The 25,783-nt window shown below is 40.2% G+C and overlaps 1 protein-coding gene across 1 annotated transcript; it reads left to right on the plus strand.

Annotated features, from left to right (window-relative positions):
• OIT3 (oncoprotein induced transcript 3) lies at nucleotides 1-25,682 on the plus strand. The gene is made up of 9 exons (XM_077894938.1): nucleotides 1-132; nucleotides 4,322-4,696; nucleotides 5,468-5,575; nucleotides 9,974-10,096; nucleotides 14,200-14,322; nucleotides 16,037-16,197; nucleotides 17,879-18,294; nucleotides 22,973-23,072; nucleotides 24,663-25,682. The coding sequence occupies exons 1-9, from the start codon at nucleotides 72-74 to the stop codon at nucleotides 24,834-24,836; spliced, it is 1,641 nt and encodes a 546-aa protein (XP_077751064.1). The 5' UTR covers nucleotides 1-71; the 3' UTR covers nucleotides 24,837-25,682.
• Nucleotides 25,683-25,783: the final 101 nt, after the last annotated feature.

Raw genomic sequence — 25,783 nt, forward strand, 5'->3', positions numbered from 1 at the left:
AAAAAGAAAGGGACAAAGGACAACTGGAATTAAGAGGATTTCCAGTCTGTTCTGGTGGCTTGTCCAGAAGGATGCTTCAGTTCCTGCTTCTCACCTGCCTCTTCATCACAATCACACCTGTATCACCAATGGGTGAGTCTTGGCACAACGAACTTTTTGTTGTAGGAATTTGCTATTATGTCCAGATTAAGAGTTAGGTTCCAGTATCTTAAATACTGGTTCTAGGATAGTGTAAAAATCTATGATACCTACAATAGATATATTTTCATAGAATTTCTGTTTCATGTTCCGATTAGCCTCTTGCCTGGACATCCAGAATTTCCATGGACCTGCCATATCCAACAGCTTTCCACTAGCTAAATATTTCTTGGAGTACATGTAAAAAGAATTACAACTTTTTTTATATTATAGGCACTTGTATAATTCCAACTTTGAAAGCAGAAATATAATTTTTATTTTTATTTTTTTTTTAATTTTTTTTTTTTATTTATTTATGATAGTCACAGAGAGAGAGAGAGAGAGGGGCAGAGACACAGGCAGAGGGAGAAGCAGGCTCCATGAACACCGGGAGCCCGATGTGGGATTCGATCCCGGGTCTCCAGGATCACGCCCTGGGCCAAAGGCAGGCGCCAAACCGCTGCGCCACCCAGGGATCCCAGAAATATAATTTTTAGAGTTGAGGATAGAGTTTTTATTCTTTAATGAATACCAAGCACTGAATGAAAGCTCTATCCCCATGAAAGGCACAGATCTGGATAAATCAAACTTCTCGGTCTGGACATCTGAAAAATATGACTTTTGCATAGAATCTTAAACTCTTTCCCTTTTTGGGTTGGCACAAAAGTGGCCAACAAGGCAAAACAAAGTTTCAATTGCAGTTACTAACACATTTCTCCTTTTTCCAGTAGAATTTAAGTTCTAATTGGAAGTGAGAGAAGGTTGAGATGGACAGAGCCATGCTTTTTGGCACTTTGGCATTTCTCTGTTTAATTGACCCCAATTTATTTCTCCAGGGTAACTCAGGTCTTGCTCTAACACCTTTAAGGATATCTATTAAAAATGGGCTTTGAGACCCTAGAAGATGTGAAAATTAGGGTAATATGGTTTCCTGGATGGGATCCTGGAATAAAGACACAGGCAAGAAAAAAAAGGAAATCTAAACTATGGACTTGAGTTAATAATAATGTATCTCTAGTGGATCATTAATTGTGGAAAAGATACCACCCCAGTGTATGGTGTTTCATAACAGGGGAAACTGGGCACCAAGTATATGGAAACTCTTTGTACTATTTTCTCAAGTATGTCCTAAATCTAAAACATAAAAAAAAAAAAAGTCTATTAGAAAAAGTCTTGAACCAAGTTTAATCACGCTGTATCTGCTGCCAATAACTAGACAAGACTTGCCTAAGCAAAGGCTGCCCCCCACCACCCCTCAACTTCCACTGCCCTTTCTTCTTATTTTTAATTGCTTACCCTTCCTCTAGTACCTCTTGTTCCCATCATAGATCTCCCTCCCAGACCTTTTTTATTTTATTAATTTTTTTGTAGCCCTTCTAGGATGTTTGACTCAACGCCAAAAGTGAGATAAAGAGAAACTCTGAGCGCTGGGGAGCAGGGAGGGGGCCTTCCCTGGGAGGAGAGGGGAAGGGAGAGAAAAGGAGAGGAAGGGAGGGAGAGGAGGGGAGGGAGCAGAAAGCAAAGGGGGAGAGGGGGACGGAGGGAGAGGGAAGGAAGGGCACCCGGAGCTTCAGGACCCAGCTGGAGGGGCCGAGTCGCCTCCACCTGCTGGGCTGGGCCAGAGGGGCAGGGTCCCTCCGCACGTGGCTCCGCACTTGGCTGCGAGGGGCCGGTCCTGGGGGACACACACCGGGGCCCTTGGGGGACACACCGACGGCCCTGGGGGACACACACACCGACGGCCCTAGGGACACACACACCGACGGCCCTGGGAGACACACACACCGACGCCCCTGGGGGACACACACCGAGGCCCCTGGGGAACACACAGCGGCGCCCCTGCGGGACCCGGTCAAGGCCGAGCAGCCCCCAGGCGGCCCGACAGCAGGGCGGGGCTGGCGCCTCCGGGAGGACCGCCCAGTTAGGGAGCGCGCGGGGCGCCCAGTCCCGGCTTCCAGGCTCGGCACCGAGACCCTGAGGCGAGCCTGCCCGGGCCTGGGTATGAGAGGACTGAAGGGGCTATTCAGACGGACCGGTTATTTATGTTAGAAAATATTGCGTGGATGACTTAAAAAATATATTTATTTTACAGAAGATAGTCGATGACGTCCTGTCACCTATTTGTGCCATCAGTCCCCCTTCAATGAGAGGAAGTGAACTTTTAACAGAGAGCACAAGAAATGACAGTTAGGTTTAAGGAAAGACTTTATAAATCATGAAATAGTTATTGAGGGAGGTTTAGGGATTTCTGCAAAAGCCATTAAGAGTTGAGTACCTAACCATTTCTTGTAAAATTAGAGCCAAGGAGATCAACCAAATATTTCTATGAATTTATAATCACCTGCGAAATTGCCCTGGAAACCTGGCTTCTGAAGAGAACTGCAGCTGGGAGGACAGATGAGAGAATTTTTCTTGTTTGAGAGGAGAGACAGTCTCTTTGAGGACATTTCCTGCCCTCAAGTGACATCAGATATGGTCTAGGGCACAGCTGGGATATATCTCAGGGACCTTTTTTTTTTTTTTTAAGATTTTATTTATTCATTCATGAGAGACTCAGAGAGGTAGGCAGAGTGAGAAGCAGGCTCCCTGTGGGGACACTGATGCGGGACTCGATCTCAGGACCCTGGGATCACCACCTGAGCTGAAGCCAGATGCTCAACCACTGAGCTGCCCAGGCACCTCTCTCAGGGACATTGTAAAAGAAAGAGAGTGTCTCCTGCCATGTGCAACTCTGCAAATGTGTTATTTCCAGAAAATGCCATAGCCCACTTATTTCCTGTCCCAAACCGTCATATTCTCTTCGGGACCATTAGCACCAGGCTACACCCTCCTCTACACGTGATTGAATTTAGAGAGTGAACTGGAGTTTGAAACGTAGACTGGGAAAATCCAAAATACTTTCTAGACAACTTAAATTTTATGATCATGGCCCATCCACATTTAATTATCACGCAGTATCTGCTAAAACTGTATTTTCTGCCTATAAAATGTATCGGCCTTAATGTGAATTCCCTGCCTACAGTGTCAGGCAAGTCGGCCTCATGTGTGTTACAAAGGATAGTACTCTCTGGCTAGGGTTCCTTTCCAGAATTTGTTGGCTTTATAGAGTCTTCATAAGGACAAACCACCCATATTAATTCAATGTTTCCCTGAAATTGAGGGAAACTGAGAATATTGGGGATACTGGTGTCTTTAGTCATAATTTTTTTTATAAGATCCATGTGATTTTACGCATTAAAAATGCAAGCTTGAGAAATTAGGCTCTCTTATAAATAGTGATGCCATGGCTGATTGTTTATATACAAAGTTCATATTTTCAATAAGCTGATGGCAAATGTACCGACATTCACTTAGAGAATATCTTTGGTAATAATTTGCCAATATGCTGTATATTTCAAAACAGCAGACATCTGCCAGAGGCATTTTCCTTTTCAGTGGAATGAGCTATACACCTTATTAACAAGACAAACTTTCCAATAGTGCAAAATTTCATCTACAGTCTGGCGTACAAATGACCATCTAAACACTTTTTGAGAATTTCCAAAGACGAAGAGCTTACAACACTGTGATACAGCCTCTCCATTATACCACAGCTGAACTAAAATGTGCTCCCCCAGTGGTCTGTTCTTGCTTTTATAACAGAGAACCTAGATTTGTGAGAACTGGTGCATGCTCTTCAGTCTTTTTTTCCTCCAAACTATAGTTCTCAGGTTCTTCCCCAGTTAGTAATTTTTAGACTCCCTTCCAAAAGTGGTCACTTTTCTCTGGACACCAGATTTGTCCATACTTTCGTGTAATATAGTCTCCAGGTGAACACAATATTCAGAATATTTTCTGAGAGCTACCGAGTTCAGTGAGACTATAATCCTAACCTCCCTTGGTCTGATCAACTATCCTTCTATCAAATGATTACTCTGGATAAAAAGTTTAGTCCAACAGTAACACTAACCCTTAAACAGATTCAAAATAATTTTGTAAAAGGCATTTATAAAACCTGTTTCAGTCAATTTGAGGGGGATTTTAGATTATTTCTTTCTTTAAAAAAAAAAAAAAAAAACAGCTAAAATGTAAGACCAAGAAGGTGGACTCAGCAGGCTCCTGCCATTGTAGTTTGAGACATCACAAGGTGCCTTTTCATTCCCAGCCCTAGATCCTTGTTCTGCTTACATCAGTTTGAATGAGCCATGGAGGAACACTGACCATCAGTTGGATGAGTCTCAAGGTTCTCCTCTATGTGACAACCATGTGGATGGGGAGTGGTACCGCTTCACAGGCATGGCGGGGGATGCCATGCCCACCTTCTGCATACCGGAAAATCACTGTGGAACCCATGCGCCTGTCTGGCTCAATGGCAGCCACCCTCTTGAAGGTGATGGCATTGTGCAACGCCAGGCCTGTGCAAGCTTCAATGGGAACTGCTGCCTCTGGAACACCACAGTGGAGGTCAAGGCTTGCCCGGGAGGCTACTATGTGTATCGTCTGACCAAGCCGAGTGTCTGTTTTCATGTCTACTGTGGTCGTGAGTACCTTCTCTGTGCTCCTTTTCCTCCCCTGTGAGGGCCATAGAGCGCATCAGAAAAATGCGCTATGAAATTCAGGATAGTATTTCACAGTCTGAATAACATTGATTTAGGGCCCCAGATAACTTCAGATTGTGAGAGGGAAAGGAGCTATGACTCTGATCAGTTCTATTTTATTTTGTCATTGTTCTGTTCAAACAAAACATTAGAAAATGGGATATTGACTTGGGTTATCTAGATAATGGATTTCCAACCTTTTTGAATATGGAGGACCCTTTCTTAAAATATGTATCAGACACCCATAGGGTACCGTCGTGCGTAGTATCCATTGATTCTTAAAAATGATATGTAATGAGAAAAGCGAATTTGAGATCAGTAATATTTTAAAATGAATTTTTGTGTTAATCCCACCAAAATCTATAGGCATTAAAGAAAACATGGTACATAGAAGAGTGGGGCATAATATTTATTTAATCTCCAGCTCACTTTTGGTGAGGTTTTAAATTTGCAGAAACTCTATCACGAAAAAAAAAAAAGAAAGAAAGAAACTCTATCACCCATGGATCTCAAGTTTGGAATCATTGATCTGAGTGACAGATGTCCCAGGCACTTTCTCTTTCCATTGGGTTACATAGACCCTGAACAATGAGAACTCTCTTGATGTTGTCCAGGAACTCAGACTTCATGACTGAACTCGTGAGGCTCCCTCACGAATGAAAGTGCCCTCTGGTCCTCACCCCTCATGAAAAGTTGGCTTCATCCTTCCACAGATTTTTATGACATCTGCGATGAAGACTGCCATGGCAGCTGTGTGGACACCAGTGAGTGCACGTGCTCTCCGGGAACTGTGCTAGGCCCCGACAGGCAGACATGCCTCGGTAAGAAACTCATCTTGACGTGGAAACAGGCCATTAGATCAAAAGGACAAACTCAAAACTTCCTGAGTCAGAGCTCTGTAGTTTATCTAGTCTGTGTCTCTAAACACTTACAATGGGGTTTGCCTTTTTAGTTCATGACTGAACTAAATTTATATTGTGTGTAGGAACAGTCTAGAATTGCACAGTCCAGTACAGCAAACCCTAGCTGTGTGTGGCTGTGGAGCTCTTGATGTGTGACTGAAAAAAATTTTATTTTACCTAATTTTTAAATTTTTATTTATTTATTTATTCATGAGAGACACACAGAAAGAGGCAGAGACATAGGCAGAGGGAGAAGCAGGCTCGGAGCCTGATGTGGTGATCATGCCCTGAGCCAAAGGCAGATGCTTAACCACTGAGCCAGCCAGGTGCCCTGTAATTTTACCTAATTTTAATATAAAAACGGATGCTTGACTCAGTTGTTGGAAAATTAAAAATGTTTGGGACAACTTGAGTAACCAACTGTAAATTTTATGACTAAATACTGATCAAGTATTTCCAATCAAAATTAGCATCCAAATTGAGATGTGCTATAAGTATAAAATATACACTTGATTCATTCAAAAAAGAATGAAAAATATCTCTATAATTTTAATAATGATTTTATATTGAGATGAAATATTTTAGATGTACTGAATTAAATGTATTATTAGAATTTTTTAATGTGACTACTAGAAAATATTAAATTACTTATGTGGCTTGCTTTGTATTTCTGTTGGGTGGCTTTGGTCTAGAATTATCTAAGGACATAGTTCTATGGCTTCACTGAAATGATTACGGTTTCTCTGAGTACAAGAAAGGGGAGTCAGAATATTTTCTAGGAAATCTAAAGTTGTCTCCTTGTAAATGTGTTGTTGTCTGTAATTGGAAGAAAATAGAGTTGAAAAACCCAAGAATGAAGATCATATCTTTTCCCATTATGAAACCTTTTGTATTCAGATTCAAATAGATTTAAAACACACTCAGAGAGAAAGGGAGGACTGGCTGATACCCACCTCCTCAAGAGGAATAGTAACTGGTCAGAATGGAATGGAGATTAGATGGAAAAGTATATAAAAAAGATTCTTATTTTAGAAAAGCTTTTGTTCTTCAGCCTCCTTAATGAACCCCATGGACCATCCTATGGAGCATGTTTATGCCCCCCATACCAACTGTTAGGGCTCTTATGTGATGGACTTTGTGTCATTCAATGCTAAGGTTTGGGATAAAGGGGAGGATGGTTCCTGTAATCTTCCCCAACCTCCCTTCTTCCACCCTCCTGCCCTCCTTCACTCTGTCTTTCTCTCTCTGTCTCTGTCTCTCTCTGTCTCTGTCTTTGTCTCTCTCATGCACATACACATGCACAAACACACCTACACAGTGTGCTTGGCAAATATTTGATGTCATTTTAAGGCAGGCTTTGTTTCATCATTCAGCTTTTGGGATTTTTCTTATTTTTTGTTTTTTAAATATTTATTTATTTGAAAGAAAGCATACACGCCAATGGGGGAGGGGCAGAGGGAGAGAATCTCCAGGAGTGTGGAGCCCTACATGGGGCTTGATCCCACCACCCAGGTGCCCCTCAGCCTTAATGGGTCCCAAATTAAACAGCATGAAAAGTATCCAATGAAATGTCTAGCTCTCTGTCCTCCATTTGTGGTATTTCTCTGTTCTCCAACCCCATCTCAGGTAAACTCTTTTATTATATTTTTTCTAAAGATTTTATTTATTTATTTGACAGAGAGAGAGAGCACAAGCAGGGGGAGCAGCAGGCAGAGGGAGAAGCAGGCTGTACGCTGAGCAGGGAGCCCAATGTGGGGCTCCATCGCAGGACCTGGGGATCCAGGCGCCCCTCTTATATTATTTTCTTATGTGTGCTCCCTGGGTTTCTTCAGGCAGATATAAAAAAATGCAAATATATATGTTTATTTACTGCCCTTTCCTTATGCCAAAGGTTGCATATCATACACATCTCTTGCTTAACAATTTATCTTGAACATTGTTGCCCAGCAGTGCATAGGGGAAAACCCCCAGTTCCTACCTAAGGTCTGTCTATTTCAGGGGGGTCATGAATTCCCTAAAATCAAAGGCAAAGTTTTGTGTTAATGTGCATTATGTCAGTTTTCCTTTATTTTTTCTTAAAAGTAACAATTTTAATTCTTTATTTTAAATTATGTAAATTTTTTCAGGCAGAGAGAAGAGTAAAGGAAAATAATACTACAGGATTTCTGGCCAGGATGATAAAATGATATAAATCATGTACCCTGATTTAACTATAGTTCATTTTTTTCCTTTTTCTTTCTAATAAAATTTTACAAATACAAATAAAGCCATCTCACACCATCTCCTTTTTCATTTTCCTATTTCATCCTCCAGGGGTAATCACTATTGTGAAGTCAGTGTATATTCTTCTGGTGCATGTTTTTATGCTTTTATCATTTTTGTACGTACCCTAACAATACAGAGTGTTGTTTTTATGTTCTTAAAATTTACATTAAAATGATTCTCCACGTGTGAGATTTTCTCTAGAGCATACCCATAAAAGTGGAATTGCTGGGACACAGAGTATCTAAGGCTGTAAATGATAATAAATTCCCAAGTAACAACAGCTTAAGTCAGTAGAAGGGTATTACTCTCTCACATTAAAAAAGAAAAAATCGGTCTCAAGGTAAATTGTCCAAGCTTGGAACAGAGTGTGGCCACATCTGGGAGAGCTGCAACTGCTTTCCAGGCAGTAGTGGCTCCAATGAAGAATCTACTCTTAACCACTACATTTCTCATTTCTACAAGTTCTATGTTTGTTTGGTTTCAATTCCTCCTTGTCTTTTCTTTTCTTTTTTCATTTTATTTAAATTCAATTTGCCAACATATAGTATAACACCCAGGGCTCATCTCATTGCCTTGTCTTTTTGCACGCTCCTTTATCTTGGTTACTATCCTTTCTTCTATCTGTTTAGTGATTTTTAAAATCCTTGCAACATGGATTTTTCTGGATTATTCTGTTATCTCCAGCTCAAAGCCTCCCATTTGTAATCTTGCTGAGTCATTCTCATGGTGGATCATTTCCTCCTGTGTAGTGTTTTGTGGCAAACCACCTTCTGTTGTAATTGTGTTTCTGTGGAGCTTCTCTGACCACCTGGTTTGTGGAAGTTTGACTACAGAGCAGTTTTTCAGATGCTTCTATCAGGTATCACAGAAGCTTCATTGGTCCAGGCCAAGTTTTTAAAAAGATTTTTAAAATTTATTTGTTTGTTTACTTATTCATAAGAGACACAGAGATAGAGGCAGAGACACAGGCAGAGGGAGAAGTAGGCTCCCCACAGGGAGCCCAATGCAGGACTCAATCCTAGGACCCTGGGATCACGCCCTGAGCCAAAGGCAGATGTCTAACCACTGAGCCACCCAGGTGCCCTGGTCCAGGCCCAATTTTATACCAATTTCTCAGCTTTAAGATAAGTTTATACTTCACCCGTGGCAAGGCCTGACTTCGGGTTCCTGTTGTTCATGAAGGGTTTTCTCTCCCCTAGAGCCTCAGAGAGAGCTTGCTTACTGCGTCCATGGGCCTTGGGGCAAAGTTCTACTCCTCCATTCATTGTGGGGATATCTTTTCAGGGGTCCTGGATTTAAGTAAGGTTTCAATTGCAGCTCATCACTTCCTCTGGGCCCAAGGCCATGCCTTCTGTCACCCCGTGGGTGTTTAAATCCCAACCGTCAAACCCCAACCCCAAGCTATGATACATTTAGTTCCCAAGCTTCCCTTTCCTTATAGAAGGAAGAGGATCGACATTTGTTCCCAGCTATGCATTTTCTTATAGCAAGAGTCCATATCCTTCATTAGATTCTTAAAAGGTTAACAATCCTTGCTTAAGTACAGTGTAGGAATATTCCCATATTTAAAATAGACTTCAAGGGCAGTTGTTCATGTTATAACAGAAGACTGCTTCACACAAAATTTTATCAGCTATTTACTTCTGTGATGTAAATGCCTTTGATGTATTTAAAACACAGTCTGATTTATAAGGCTATATTTATTTAGCAAATCTTCAGGAACTCACTGGAGTAAATGATAGTCACCAATACAAAAAAAAAAAAAAAAAAGAAAAGAAAAGGTGAATCCAGGTAACAAAAGAAACATCATTTCCCTTCAGTTTTGCTCTTAGAAGGGAATTAATTGGCAAACAACTAAGTGCCTTGTACTCCAGCAGAGGGCAGATGGACAAATAACTTGGTTGAGGAGATCAAGTTGATGGAAGTAATTATAAGGATTATAGCAAAGGAGTTGTATCAACAGGCTCTGAAAATGTGAAGATTCTGCTAAGGGGCTTGGGAAAAGATTGTGTTGCTCAGCAGTATGTAAATGGTGTGGTTTCTCTTCTACAGATGAAAATGAATGTGAGCAAAACAATGGTGGCTGCAGTGAGATTTGTGTAAACCTGAAAAATTCATATCGCTGTGAGTGTGGGGTTGGCCGTGTGCTAAGAAGTGATGGCAAGACATGTGAAGGTGAGAATGGCCAAGAAGGGATTCAGATCAAGAGCTCGAACTAAGCCATTGACTTATTCTTTGACTGATGTTCATGAAACTGTCCAATGTTAGAAAAGAGTCAAGGTTGGGCTGTGTAAAAAAATGACAAAAGGGGTTCACCGATGTTGAGGACGGTAATGTTGCAAGCAGAATTCAGTGTTGATTTTATCTTCAAGATTTAACAGGAAGGAGTTGTTGCATTTTGCAAGAGGCAGAAAGCCACCTAAAACAAAAAAAAGTAATCTCTATCCTTAACATGCTGCTCGAACTCACAGTCCCAGGATCAACAGTCAGTCACAGGCTCTACAGACTCTTGATCTGTTTTGATTTGGGAAATAAAAATAGGATATTATGTGTTTCTCAAACATTAATATACCTGTAAATCATCTGGGATCTTTTTAAAATGCAGATGCTGATTCAGAAGGTCTGGGGTCAGGGAGAGAATGCATTTCTAAATAATTTCTAGGTGACACCTCTGCTGCAGATCCCAGAGCATACCTGGAGTAGCAAGAAATAGAGGTGGTAGCAAAATTGGTTTCTCAAACATTCCTGCTTAGAAGAATCACCCAGATGCTTTCACACCTGGCTCTTCCCCGGCTTCTCTCCTGGAAGCTTCGTTTAGTGGGGCAAGATGGGCCTTACAATTTGTGTTTTTACCAAGTTCCATTAGGTGAGTCTTACCATCTTGAAAGTTTGGAAAACTAGTTCACATGAAGCCTTTTTTACCCCCTCTGTGCTTTGCATTTATTGGAGATTAATACACTTTGGGGGAAATAAGTAACATTATCTTTTATTCTTGAAGTTTTTATTTATTTATTTATGTATTTATTTGAGAGAGACAGAACATGAGTGGGGTGGCGGGGGGGAAGTAAGAAGAGAATCTCAAGCAGACTCTGGCATTGAGTGTGGAACCCCATACGGGGCTCAATCCCACAACCCTTAGATCACAACCTGAGCCAAAACCAAGAGTCACGTGTTCAACTGGGACCCCACATTATCTATTTTTAATAGCAGGAATGCTATGTACATATTATATGATTAAGTAATAAAAATAATTTGTAATGTATGTCAAATAGCTGAAATTTGTGACAACAATATGAAATTTAGAAAATGTCCCTTCTGTAAGGCACATTTGCCCTTGCAAATTATCAAAACTAAAATGTCATCATTTCTACTTAATTAAGTCTGAATCTCATGATGTTGGGAGTTGAGGAATCAAAAGAAGAAAAAAAAACCTTTTTGCAGATTATATAAAGAGATAAATGGCTTAATTATTATTATTTCAGAGGACATATGATTTGTCCCTGAGACTAATTGAATTTGTGGTATAATACTGCTTATAAGAGTTCACTTTATTCGAGTTATAGTCAATATAATAAAATACTACCCCAAAAGGAAAAATTATGACTAGTTCCCACAATTTATTCTATGCAACCAAGTTTGCATTATTCACTAAGGACCATTAGCCAGAATATTAAATTACTGTCCCTTATAACAAGACTAGGTGTACTTTAATTTTTATCGAATACAGGTAATGTCCTGAATCTTCCTTAAATCTTAATTATTTTATGTAATAATCTTTGCATATTTGAATATTAAAATGTTCCATGAGGAACATTTGTAATTATTCATGAGCTTTTTATTGGAAGTATTACTGTTAATCCTCATATAATTTTAAAACCTAATAGTCACAATTGAAAAGTGTTTTCACAGAGGATAAAATTTGTACATAAGTTATACTTTAGCGTTAAGGTTTATATTTGAAACCCTTAAATTAAATTATTTTTTAAAGATTTATTTATTTATTTTAGAGAGAGGACAGCACAGTGGGAGAGGGGGAAGGGGCAGAGGGAGAGAGAATCTCACAGACTCCCCACTTAGTGAGGAGCCCCATGGAGGGGTCCATCTCATAACCTTGAGATCATGACCTGAGCCAAAATTAAGAGTCACTCTCAACCGACTGAGCCATCCTGGTGTCCCTGAAACCTTAAGTTTTATTGACAGTTCAAACATAATTGTTTTTACAGACTAACCAACTAATCTTTGGTTAGTCTGTAAAATAATTATATCTTTTTTTAAAAAGTGGCTCTTTTTAATTTTAAGTAATTTGTATTATTTTGTCTCATTATGAAAGTTATGTTCATAGAAGAAAATATTGGAGGAGTAAATGAAAGATAACTAAAGTGACCCACAATCCCACTTGCCAGATCTATCCAAACATTTTGGAATACCTTCATGCAAGACTTAAGTCCTGTAAGCCAACCTAGAATTTCAATTTTTGTGCTTTGCAGTTTTAGGCTTGGAAATACCCTAAGTGAACATTGACTCCAACTCCTTCCTTTTACAAAGATTGAAATATGAAATATGAAATTGAGACACAGAGAAATTAAATGACTTAAAGATGATTTTTATGTACTCATTTTAATATTTATTTATTTTTTTAGAGAGAGAGCACATATGTGAGCAGGAGGAGGGATAAAGGGAGAAGGAGAGAATCCCAAACAGACTCCCCACTGAGTGTGGAGCCCTACGTAGTGCTCGATTTCATGACCCTGAGATCACGACCAAAGCCAAAACCAAGAGTCAGATGTTCAACAGACTGAGCCACGCAGTTGCCCCAGGAAGATCATTTTTAGGAAAAAAAATTCCTATTAATGTTGATTTTAACATTTTATAGTATATTTTTATGCTGTCATCTACATTGTTATATGTCGTTTTCAGCTTTTTAAAAACCCATAGCAGTACTTTTATCATTTTTAAGTATCCAGATTTATTAACAGGTCATAGCCTAATCTTTCTTAAGTTTTGCAAGGATTAATTCACTGTAAATTTACACTCTGTATATGTTTCACCCCAGTTAATTCATCCCCAGTTAATTTATTGATGTTCCAAAGAACTAATTTTTTTTTACTATTTTTGAACTGAGAATTATTGAGAATTATAACTATAACTGGAAATCAGTTCAAATCTTTCCTTAAGCAGCTGAGATGATTGAAAAGCATCCCCTTTATTTATCTTATCCCTAGAACAGGGGCAGCAAACTTTTTCTATGTAGGCCAAATAGTAGGCATTTTAGGCTGTGCAGATCAAATGGAATCTGTTGCAACTGTTCAAGTCTACCATGTAGTGAGAAAGCCCTCATAGACAATAGGTGAATGAATGGATGTGGCTGTGTGCCAGTAAAACTTCCAAGGGCGTGTAGCAGGCCAGAGTTTGATGACTCCTGACCTAGAAGATAATTCCAGAGCCCACAAAGGTCATTAATTTTTCTCTACTAACTATGAAATCATATGGTAGTCTCTTTAGTTTTCAGTTGAATCCTTTTTTCTTGTCCACTTGTTGAGTATGCTTTTTGAAAATGCAAGACTTTTTACCTTTTTTTTTTTTTTTTTGGTGGAGCTTGAACTCATGACCCTGAGATCATGACCTGAGCTAAGATCAAGAGTTGGATGCTTAACTAACTGAGCCACCTAGGCGCCCTCAAAAAATGCAAAACTTTTTAAAAGGAAACTTAAAAACTGCCTCGAAAGAGGAATGTAGCAAAGAGCTTGATAGAGTAGACCCTCTTAGTGTGTTATCCAGGCCTCATTTTTATAGTGTGCTATCAGCCCAAAACATATATCCCAGGCAATCCGACCAACTGGCAATAACTAAATGATCCATCTAGCTAGTCTAGTTGAATTTATGTTTTGTCAGTCTCCTTTATATTTGTAATATTCTATAAAATTTCAAAATGGGTACATTAAATGTTACAGCAGTTAAGAAATGACTTTTGGGTCTTCCTCCCCAAAACTGTACTGTAACCATGAGAAAAACAAACAAATCCAGATTGAAGGACATTCTACAAAATGACCAGATGAAGAGGCTAGAGCTTTGGATGTTGTAAGATTGCTCTTTGCAGCTATCACATTGAATAAACATTTTTTTGTGGGTTTCCCTACATGACTCAGTGACTGAGTTAGGCCCCAGTGACACTGTGATGAGTCAGGTGTATTCCCTGATGCCAAGTGCTATCCCAAGAACCAGAATTTTCAGGGAAGAGGCCTGCAGGATCATTCCCTTTTCTTTTGGTTTTATTGCAGACATTGAAGGATGTCACAGTAACAACGGTGGTTGCAGCCACCTGTGCCTGGTGTCTGAGAAGGGCTATCAATGTGAATGTCCCCGGGGCTTGGTGCTATCTGAGGATAACCACACATGCCAAGGTAGTACATGGATGGGCTCAACCTCTGTTCCCCCTCCACACAAATCTCCCTGCCTTCCTCACTCAAGTGTGTTAAAATTCTCATCTTTTAGAATATCAGCTTTTTCAGCAGTGTGTATCCCTATAGCTTTACTCTGGGGTCATTCAAAAGAGAAGCTCTCTAAGAAAATATTACCAAAAAGTTAATTTTCCTTCACTTTTTAAAGATATTGTGGTTTAAAAAAACATACAACAAAAAACTGACCATCTAAACCAATTCTAAATGTATAGTTTAGTAGTGTTACATATGTTCACATTGTTATGCAACAGATTTCCAGAATTTTTTTATCTTGCAAAACTGAAACTCTATATCCATGAAACAACAATTCTCCATTCCTTCTCCCTCGACCCCCCACCATGGTTGGCAACCACTATCTATTTTCTATTTCTATGAAGTCTACTACTTCAGACACCTCATGTAAGTGAGATCATATAGTGTTTGTCTTTTTGTGATTGATTTACTTCACTTAGCATAACATCCACCAGGTTCATCCATGTTGTAGTGTATGACAGGATTTCCTTCCTTCATAAGGCTAAATAATATTCCACTGTGTATATATACCACCTTTTATTTAGCCATTCATCCATTGACAGGCACTTGAGTTACTTCTGTGGCCACGATATTGTGAATAATGTTGCTATGAACAGGTGTGTGCAGGTATCTATTTGAGATAACTACTTTCAATTCTTTTTGGATATATACCCAGAAATGAGATTGCTGGATTGTACAGTTTCCTTTGCTTTTTACTTGTGATTTTTTTCTCTAATTTCTATTATTAGTAGTACAACTGGTAGTTCATTTTGAAGCCTTAGACATTGATGTAGTTCATCTCTTTTCTAACAGATACTTGGGTGGTGAAACTAAGTTGAAAGTCTTAGGAAACTGATTCTTCTACCTACAATTACAATATGAGCATCAACAACCCTCTGAGAACTATTTTCTGGAAATCTAGTAATTTATGTCCAGAATCTTAACTCATTCATCTAGCAAATATTTAATGAGCATCTACCTCTGATTTCTTTATACTGTCATTGTTGATATATCCTCACATATTTTTTGACAGTACCCATAAATATTCCTTTTAGGGTATTTGTAGAGCCGGGAAAGTGAACACAGGAATGCTAAAGAAAAGCAATCCTTTTCATATTAAGTTCAAGTGGAATTTATAGTCAGCATTTATGGTTTACTGAACAATGCAAGGACAATTTGGAACTCTTCCCCAAGTGCACTAACGTTGTTTTTATTACCTCTGTTTTATGAGACATAATTAATGGTAAAGTCAAAGCAGTACTGTTATGTAATTTAAGCCTATATCAAAGCAGTATTTTTTCTGTATTGCCAATAAATTTTTTTGTGCTAAAAGTTAATCCTTTAGGTGGTTCAGTTCATGGAACCATGCTACCCATATTTTGAAATAAATGTTGAATCGAAACTTGAATGCAATATTTCCTCAGTGGGGAATCAATGTATTTGAGGAGCAATTATTTGACCACAACCCGGGGAGTTAGGAGTCCTGGTTTTATTCACCAGCTTGTTTTGAGCCTCACAAATTTCCTTGAGGATAGAACAAAAAGCTCAAGTTGTGTGAGGGTAAAATTATTTCTCCTAGAAGCCTTCCTTATCCTTCTTCCCATTCAGATTTCCAAATTCTGACAGTACCCCCTTTCCGCCGCAGTCCCCGTGCTGTGCAAGTCGAATACCATTGAAGTGAGCATCCCCAGGGACCTGGTTGGCGGTCTGGAGCTCTTCCTGACCAACACCTCCTGCCGAGGAGTGTCCAATGGCACCCATGTCAACATCCTCTTCTCCCTCAAGACATGTGGCACAGTGGTTGATGTAGGTTCTTCCTGGAGGACTCTTGGGGAATGACCAAAAGCCAGTTATTTGGGAGGTAGTGGACAAAGGTCTGCAATGTGGCTTGTCATAGATGAAATATTTCCGCATGAAAGGATGGAGCTCAAAAAACCATTTGCCATTCGTTTAACACATGTATTATTGAGCTTCTACCGTGGTCCTGGCACCGTGAGCAAGGGAGGTAAGAATTCTGCTCTTTCTGTCCTTCGATAGTCCTATCTCCCCAATATGAGCAGACATTTTCCTGAGCGCATCAGCACCAGGACTGGCAGGCTGGTTGCATCTCCTCTGACCAATTATTTTACTTGAAAGAAAGCAACTGATATAGATGAAGGTTCGTTTACAAGGTAACAAATGAACTCAAGTGTTGAACTTGAGGTAGAGGGAAGAGGTTTGTGCTTCCCTCATCCAAGAATGTGCGTTGGAGTCTAAGGGATACATGAAATAAGATTCCTAATTTTGGGGGACACAAGCAGTAGTATTGAGATGACAACACACACAAGAAATAAGAAACAGGGGTACAGGTGACAGGTGTTGTCCCAGTCTGGGAAAGGACAAACACTGGAGCAGTCATGACAAGGAGGACTTGACCTGGGGTGGAAGCCTGGGTGTGGCTTATACAGAGAGGAAAAGAGAGGGCATTTCATAGGGGAAACAAGTGAGCCGGCCTCAGATATGGGACTATTTAGGGCCGAGTGAACGGGCGGGGCAGACTGACTGGCAAGGAACCCACTTTGGAAAGGGAAACTGGAAAAGTTGGAGGTGGAGGGTGGGGATGACCATGCTTCCAGAGCTCTGCCTTGTGTGCAAGGGTGAGTCGTTTGGGCTTTGTTCCATAGAGTGAGGTTTCTGGTATTGTTGTGATGAAATCAGAAGTGTGTGAGATGATAGAAAAGAAAGCCGGGGAGACCTGGATACAGGAGATCAGGGCAGAGGTTCTTGCGACCATTTGGTTACACCAATATTTATTTATTGAATCTGATGAAGAGAAAATCAGAGAGCTAATTAGACTTGGGGAAAGACATGGAGGTGGTATCTCAGGAGAAGGGGGTCCCACTTCAGGCAAATTGTGTTTGTAGTATCTGAGGATAATCAAGTGGAAATGCCCAGTGGTGGGTTGGAATTGCTAGCACCTGGGGGAGCAGACAAAGCTGGAGATAAAGAGCTGAAAGTCATCTGCCTAAATGTGGCAGCCGAAGCTTTGCCTGTGGATGAGTTCAGCACAAGGTCAGGCTGCAGCCTGATCAGCAGGTCTAGGATTCCAGAAAAAAAAATGATGTGAAGAAGCCATTCTTTCCTAAAATACCAGAGCTTTGAATTTGCTGATTCTGCATAGTTCAGGTTTAATGAGTAATACTCCAAAGGAATGTGTGGGTTGACCATGAAGTAGTATATAAAACTCTGAACGGTCAGAACATCTTGCTAAAAAGAGAGGAGTTTTTTTTTGTTTTGTTTTGTTTTGTTTTTGTTTTTTTTTTAAGGCTTCAGGCCTCAGCAACCAAATCTCTAATTGTTTTGATGTAAATAGAAGTTTGGAGAATGTGACAGTCAAGAGTGGAGTGGGGTGGGGGCTGGGGTGGGAAGGTAGGATGGGGGGGTGAGGGGGAACTCTACAGAAATAGACATAAAATCTTTTTCTTCTGCTGTCCCTGGCCTGGCTCAGGTGGTAAATGACAAGATTGTGGCAAGCAACCTCGTGACAGGCCTACCCAAGCAGACCCCAGGGAGCAGCGGGGATATTATTATCCGAACCAGCAAACTGCTGATCCCGGTGACCTGCGAGTTTCCACGCCTGTACACCATTTCCGAAGGATATGTTCCCAACCTTCGAAATGCCCCATTGGAAATCATGGGCCGAAGTCATGGAATCTTCCCATTCACTCTGGAGATCTTCAAGGACAATGAGTTTGAGGAGCCTTACCGGGAAGCTTTGCCCACCCTCAAGCTTCGAGACTCCCTCTACTTTGGCATTGAGCCTGTGGTGCACGTGAATGGCTTAGAGAGCCTGGTGGAGAGCTGCTTTGCCACCCCCACCTCCAAGATCGATGAGATCCTGAAGTACTACCTCATCCAGGATGGGTAATTATGCTGCTTACATGATTTATTATCCCCAGTTCACATCCGACTTCTGAGCGCACAAGCATACTTGGTCATTTCCTAAAACAACAGGACACTTTTGTGAGCTCCTAATTGGCTCAGAAACCATTTATTGACGTTGGAGGTAAAAACTGGTGAGGGAGCGGGGATCGAGAATAACTCCAAGGGGTCTGGCATGGATGACCAACTAGATGCCATTAACCCGGAAGGCTGTAAGCAGAAGAGCAGATTCGAGGTGAAATATTGAATATGATAATTCTGTATAATAGTATTGAATTGGAAAGGCCTACAGCATACATGGGAAGAGAAGTTCAGTCAAGTTGGAAATGTGTATCAGACCCAGGAGGGCTAGAGGTAAGGGAACAAGAGTCATCCCTGTTCTATTTGAAACAGGACTGACTAACCTGTTCAGAAAGAGGGTAGAGCATGAATACTGAGCATGGTGGAAGGCTGATAAGTGCAAGGGGATGAGGAAGTGGAAGCAGCAGATGTAGATGCCTCTTTTAAGAAGCTTGGTAGTGAGGGAGAAAGAGGAAATATTTGGAAGGTTTTAGAAGAAAGGTCAAGTGAAATTTGTTTTTTGATTTCTTGTTTTATACGAAGGAGATTTCCTTATTTCCTAAGGATCCCTGGATTGAGAACTGTGCATCCCACGGGACCATTGGAAGCCTAGCAGTTGTCACACCCATTGCTTATATTCCCAGGAAAATTACACTCAAACCCCAAACTCATGAGAGAATCTTATCAATTTCTTCCTTGTTCTCAATGTCAGATGGGACATAGCTCAGGTAGGGTCAGGACCTGCAGCTCAATGAAAGGGAAATGGTCTGACAAGAGCACCACGTGGGTCATGCCCTTTGCGAATTGGCCTGATGGACTCTGAAAGGTCTATTTAGTTTTTATCTACTGGATCTCTCACCACAAGCATCCTCCACCTGCTACTGTCAATCTCTTGCACAGTGATGTTCAACCTTGAAGTACATGGGATCAACTAAGAGGCTTCTTCTTTTTTTTTTTTTTTTTTTTTTTTATGATAGTCACACACAGAGAGAGAGAGAGGCAGAGACACAGGCAGAGGGAGAAGCAGGCTCCATGCACCGGGAGCCTGACGTGGGACTCGATCCCGGGTCTCCAGGATCACACCCTGGGCCAAAGGCAGGCGCTAAACCGCTGTACCACCCAGGGATCCCCTAAGAGGCTTTTGTAGAACTCGCAGTACCCCAAACTTTTTCTCTCTGTTCTACTCTTACCATCTTAATTCCAGGCCTTAACCTTTCACCTCACAACTAAAACAGCCTCCCAATAACCCCCTAGATCCCAAATCTCAAATCTCAGCTCTCAGAGTCCCTGGGTAACCAGTCAAAAGGAAAATAAATTTTAAAAATTAGAAAAAAAATATATATGTACTCAAATCCCTGCTGAAAACCTTTAATGAGTCTTGATTTCCTTTGGTTGGTAAATTTCACTGTTTACCAGCAGGAATACTTCTAGCCTCAGATTTCTATAGCCTCCTTAGCTTGTTTTCGGAAGACGGAAAATTTCTCACTCTTCTTTGGATGGCCAGTAATAGGTCTCACAAGTGTCTGTAGTTCTTTGGATTTCTTGCCATCTTACAGTTACCTCTACAAGGTTTTAAAATGAATAGTAGAAGTATCATGTTTTATTTCTTTTTTTTTAAGGAATGGATCTCCTTTAAGGGGGGGAATAGATTCGGGTTCTTTTTTTTTCTTTTTACAGCTTTATTGGAGTACCATTCTCATACAAATGAGCATACACATCGAAAGTGTACAGTTTGGTAAGTTCTGGTGTATACATTCATGAAGCCATCACTACAATCAAGATAGGGAACATTTCTTTCATTCCAAGAGTCTTCTCCTACTCCTGTATTTACTTTTTGGAAAAGTAAATGTATAATCATAACCCACTGGAAAAAAACATGTAATCTACAATCTCTGTAGAGCTTGTAAAGTTTATTTCTGTATTTGTTATTCAGATGCTCAGTTAAGGACTATATACTTTCAATTTTAGACAGTTCTGAGAAGCTGTACTATTTAATTTTGTAGCCCTTAGCACATACGGAAAAGCAACAATGACAACAACAAAAAAGAGCTGCAGGAGAAATTAAAATGCATAAAAGCCAGAGGCAAGAACTCAAAAACGCAGCAGCAGAGGTCTATTTAGTAAACAGGCAAATAGTCCCATCTCTAGCACAATTATGGATAGTACCAGAAGGGTGTCTGTGAGAATTCCTCAAGATAAAATCCAACTCTGAGCCTGACTCACCTCACCTCACCTCACCCTCTGCCCTCTGCCCTCTCCAGTTTCTGCTCCCAGCAAAGGGAACTACTCTAACTCTATTGTTCTTATAAACTCTATTGTCTTTTACACCCTCCTCATCCCACCTGCTATTTCCTCTGCCTGAAATCTTCTTTCCCTTTTTTTTTTTTTTTTAAGATTTATTTATCCATGAGAGACACAGAGAGAGGCAGAGACATAGGCAGAAGGAGAAACAGGCTCCCAGCAGGGAGCCCGGTGCAGAACTTGATCCCAGGACCCCAGGATCATGCCCTGGGCCAAAGGCAGATGCTCAACCGCTGAGCCACCCAGGTGCCCTCTTCTTCCCCTTTTCTTCCAGCTTAAGTCTTACTGTTCCTTCCAGATTCAGCAAGACTTCTTTCCTCCATGAAGCCTTCTTTGATTCCTTCCACCCTGAGCTAGAAATTTCCCTTCCTTCTCTTTCCTTCTCAATGTCTGGCCTATACTAAGAACCATTGAATAGTTGCCAGATGAACTATTGAATGAACATTTATCATAATAATCATTTGAGGCAAGTCCAGAACCCTAAAATAAACATAATACAGTGTGCTTACATTTATAAATTGTTTGATTATTCATTGTCCTCGACTTACATTTAAATCAGGCCGTTTCCCCCTGATATTTAACACAGCTCATTCACGAGGTCGCTCCAGTTTTGGCTGGCACGTGCTCTGAAAATACAAAGTAACAATACAGGCGAAGGCAAAGTAGAATTCGAAAGTTAACCTCCAGACAAAGAAATTTATTGAATGCCAGAGTGAATTACTGGACAACTTTTGGGTGATTGATTATTTTGGATTATCCTATACCATCATTACTTTCTTTTAACACAGGAGCTTGGAGGTGATGAACCAGCCTTGTCTAATCAAAGCAAACACCAACTCAAGAGGCAGAATTTGTCCTGGGTTCTGTAATATATATCACCCTGAAACAACTCTTTCTTCCTCGTTTTTTCTTTTAAAGAAAAACAATGGTATTTTGGGGTATAAATAAATTGGAAATGGTGAGGCACTTAGATAAAAAGAGCCATTTTAATATCATGTTACCATTTTTGTCCTAGATACAGACTATAAACTCCTTGACATCACAGACCATATTATTCATCTTTATATCCTCTGCAGCTCCCAGCCAGAGTGTGTTGCACAGACTAGATATATGATAGGTATTTATTATAGAACATAATCAAAAGATGATATAAATTAACTTTACCTCAGGAAAATGAAAATGAGTACATAAATACAAGAAATAACAGAAACCGTGTTATATATTTAGATCCTATTCAGTTCAGGGGAATATGGTACTAGGGGTAATATAAATAACAATGCCTTATTTTTAAACAACTTTATTGGATTTTTCAACTGCACTGAAATAGCACTTAGCAATGAACTAGAAAGTGGTCTGTAAACATGTGGAGCAAGGATCCAGTTTCATAGACTTTTATTTCTGATCCCTACGTTTTTTTCCTGGCCTGGTAAACAAGAACTATTAGGTATCCAGAAAAAGGAAAATACATTCAGGGGGTGGAAATTGTTCTTTTAAAATTCAGAATGGGAAAGATGACACAAGTGTAATCCCTAGCCTGTAAGGAGAAAATGTTCATCAAATACTAAACCTTGGTCTCAAAATCAAGAATCAATAACACTTCTTTTTCCCAGCTAACCCTGAGGTGAGCCTAGGAGTCACTGTTAGCAGTAGACATGAAATGAAAACCTCAAAACCCTATCAAACTACAACTTAGCATTAAATCTGGGGAAAGAAGAAGTAGAGCAATTTGCAGGCGACTGAACTTTCCCAATAAAACCAGTTATTCCCTCTGGAACTTAAATCTTTATGCAGTTCTGTGATGCACAAATTGGGATTTGCTCACCTTTAAGCCTCCTTCGGGGGTTAGTGTATATTAGGTGTCCAATAAATATTTATGAAATCTAATTAAGTAAAGCCTTCTCAACCCCATAATCAAGTATGTGAACACAGGATTCCTGCGATATGTTACAAATGAAAATGCAGCCTTTCAAAGATGTCTTCATTTCAAAAGCTATCTTTGAAATAAATGTGGTTGCTGTTGCTAATGCTTCAATGCATTGGCATATCAAGATCCTTGTGTCCAGCTTGTGGGTACAGAGAATGAGAGATGGGAAAGGCAGTATTAATGAGCAGGGCTGTACCTGAAGATGCCTTTGCAGGGAGGGAATTTCATTTTTCCTTCATTCTCGAAAAGCTTGAATGCAGCCCAGCCTCCTCCACCCAGTTAGCCTCTCTTTGGGCCAAACACATTGGTCTGGATTGTTTTTCCACCTCTGTTGAAACGATCAAGTCCTTATGTGCTTTCCTGTCCTGCTTTCAGCTGTGTTTCAGATGACTCAGTGAAGCAGTACACGTCACGGGACCACCTAGCAAAGCACTTCCAGGTCCCTGTCTTCAAGTTTGTGGGCAAAGACCACAAGGTGAGCTGAACACCTTTACCTTGTAACACCCCCACCCCCACCCCCAGACCTGAGCGTCCTTTCTTGGTTTGCCAATTTGTTGACATTCTCTGTGAGCCCACAGTAGGGATCTGTGTTACCTCTATGAAAAACATTGTAGAACTGGCCAGCTAGAAGCTTAATACCTACCTTCATGAAGGTATTAACACAGTTATCTGCCTCACTTCCAATAAAATTGTTGTTTTTTCAAAGAAAATAATATAGGGTCATAATTTGATTTTCTTTTATGTTTTATAAAACTTTTATTTTATATAAGTCATTTCTATGCCCAATGTGGGGTTCAAACCCACAACCCTGAGATCAAAATCTGGGCTGAGATCAGGAATCAGACACCTAACAGACTGAGCCACCCAGACATAGGATCATAATTTTAAATTGTTGTGGGTAGGTATGGTTGTAAAAGCCTGTGTGGTAGTCATATGGCAAAGGATATGGGCAGAAAATTCACAGAATAGGCAAAGAGTGAATTGTCCAGTGAAAACAGTACTTAAAATGTCAAAATAATATAAGACACTATTTTATGCATATTAAATTGATAAAAATTATAAATCACAGTGCTTTTGCAGAGTTATAGGGGAAAGTATACAGTGGCAGTATAAATGGGTATAGTTTCTGGAAAGTTATATGATAATATGCAGTAACAGCCATAAAATCATCATATTCTTTTATCTAAAAATTCTAATTCTGACAATTTCTCAAAAACAAGCAAAAGAAGAGAAACAAGATTTGTTGGATGTTATAGAGCATTGTTACATGGAGAATGAGAAAAAGCCCCCAAACAGGGCTACTATATATCAATTAGTGCAATATTAAGCAGTTATTCAAATGAAAAATATAGAAAAAGAAGATAATTAAAAATCATTTATCATAACAGTTAACATGCATGTTGAATATGCTACTTTTTTTAAAAGTATACATACAACAGAGGTTATAAGAGGCTGTAGATAGTATGTTAAGGTGGAGACTGTTTTGTTTTTTCAGTAGAGCTGTTGAAACATTTAAACCAAAGGAAGTTTAAGAGCCAACAATCTTTTCCACGCTGCATTTAAGTGAATTCATGTCCTTTCCAGTTACATCACTGTTCCAGAACAGCTGCTAACCATGATGGCCTCATCAAGTAGGCAGCATGCTTTGGGAGGTAACTTATAGGAAGAAGCTTGGACAAAGGACTTGTTATTTGACACTGAAGCATGTGAGCACCGATGTTTTTCCTAGACCTTGAAGTGAAGAATGAGGATGTTAACGTTATTAGGTGTTCCCTTCTCGAAGGTCTGTCCCTGCGCAAAGGCAGGAGCTGTGCATGTGAGGGTTAGATCACCACGTGACTCAGTGTGTGTGCCCACCTGATGAATGGTGTGAATCTGGGCAAGTTCTCTAAACTAGGTCTCGGTTTCCTCATCTATAAAATGGGGATGCCAGCATCTACCTCAAAGGGTTTGTTGTTTAGATGAAATGAGGTATTATATATGAAACATCTGGTACAGCATCTGGCTTCCAGAAAGGGGCAGCTGTTGTCACTATATTTATTAATTATAATTATGGTCTTTCCAGGAAGTGTTTCTGCACTGCCAGGTCCTCGTCTGTGGCCGGCTGGACGAGCATTCCCGCTGTGCCCAGGGCTGCCACCGGAGAATGCGTCGTGAGGCAGTGGATGGAGAGGACACAGCTGGTCCACAGAGCCAGATGCTGACAGGCGGCCCCATCAGCATCGACTGGGAGGACTAAGAGCACCCAACACCCAACTCCTGGCTTTGGGCTGCCCACCTCTGTGGAGCTTCTCCCCATGGCCTCTGAGAACATCAGTCAACACCCTAGAACATGGCACTTCTTTAAACCTCACACTGTGGGTTTAGACCGACTCCCAGAACTGACTCATTCTGAGTCTGGCCCCTGGGTCAGGAGAGGTCACTTCACTACTGATGCCCTGACCCACATGGGGCTTCATCCTCCTGATGCCAGAGAGTAGCAGTTCACCCCACTTCCCACATTTCTTTCCTACAATAAAACATCTAGTATAGGATGCAGTAGGACCACTAAAATCAAGAGTTGGGTATGATATTTCAAACTACAAACTTAAAGTAAATTAAATAGTTGCTTGAAATTATGACTTAAATATCCAATGATTACTTAAATATGTAAATAATAATTATGCTCTGAAATTTTTTTCTTTTCCTTTTTTTCCCCCTTTTTCTCCCCCATCCCGCTCTGAAATTTCAATTCAAATACAGAATAGTTATAGGGGATTTGGAAGTTTATCAATATGTGTGTACTAAAAATTACTATTTGATTTTCCTCTTGCACGTTTTCTTTTGATATTTTTATATTAAGTGAAATATATTCAATTAATAAATATTAATAAATTTATTAATGTCCAACGTGCCTCAGTGGCACAGTCGGTTATGCATCTGACTCTTGGTTTTGGCTCAGGTTGTGATCTCAGGGTTGTGAGATCAAGCCCTGCCTTGGGCTTTGTTCAGCATGGAGTCTGCTTAAGATTCTCCCTCCCTTATCCTATCCCTCCTTCCCCACCCCTCTCTAAAATAAATAAATAAATCTTTTAAAAAAAATTTATTAACATGCTTAAGTTGTTCAATGACTGAACTATAGACAAAGTTAAAATTTGGTACCGTATGCCCTGTTATTTGGCATCCTATGCCCTCAGACTAATGAAG

This window comes from Canis aureus, chromosome 4 (genome assembly GCF_053574225.1).
Source record: "Canis aureus isolate CA01 chromosome 4, VMU_Caureus_v.1.0, whole genome shotgun sequence".
Taxonomy (NCBI): Eukaryota; Metazoa; Chordata; class Mammalia; order Carnivora; family Canidae; genus Canis; species Canis aureus.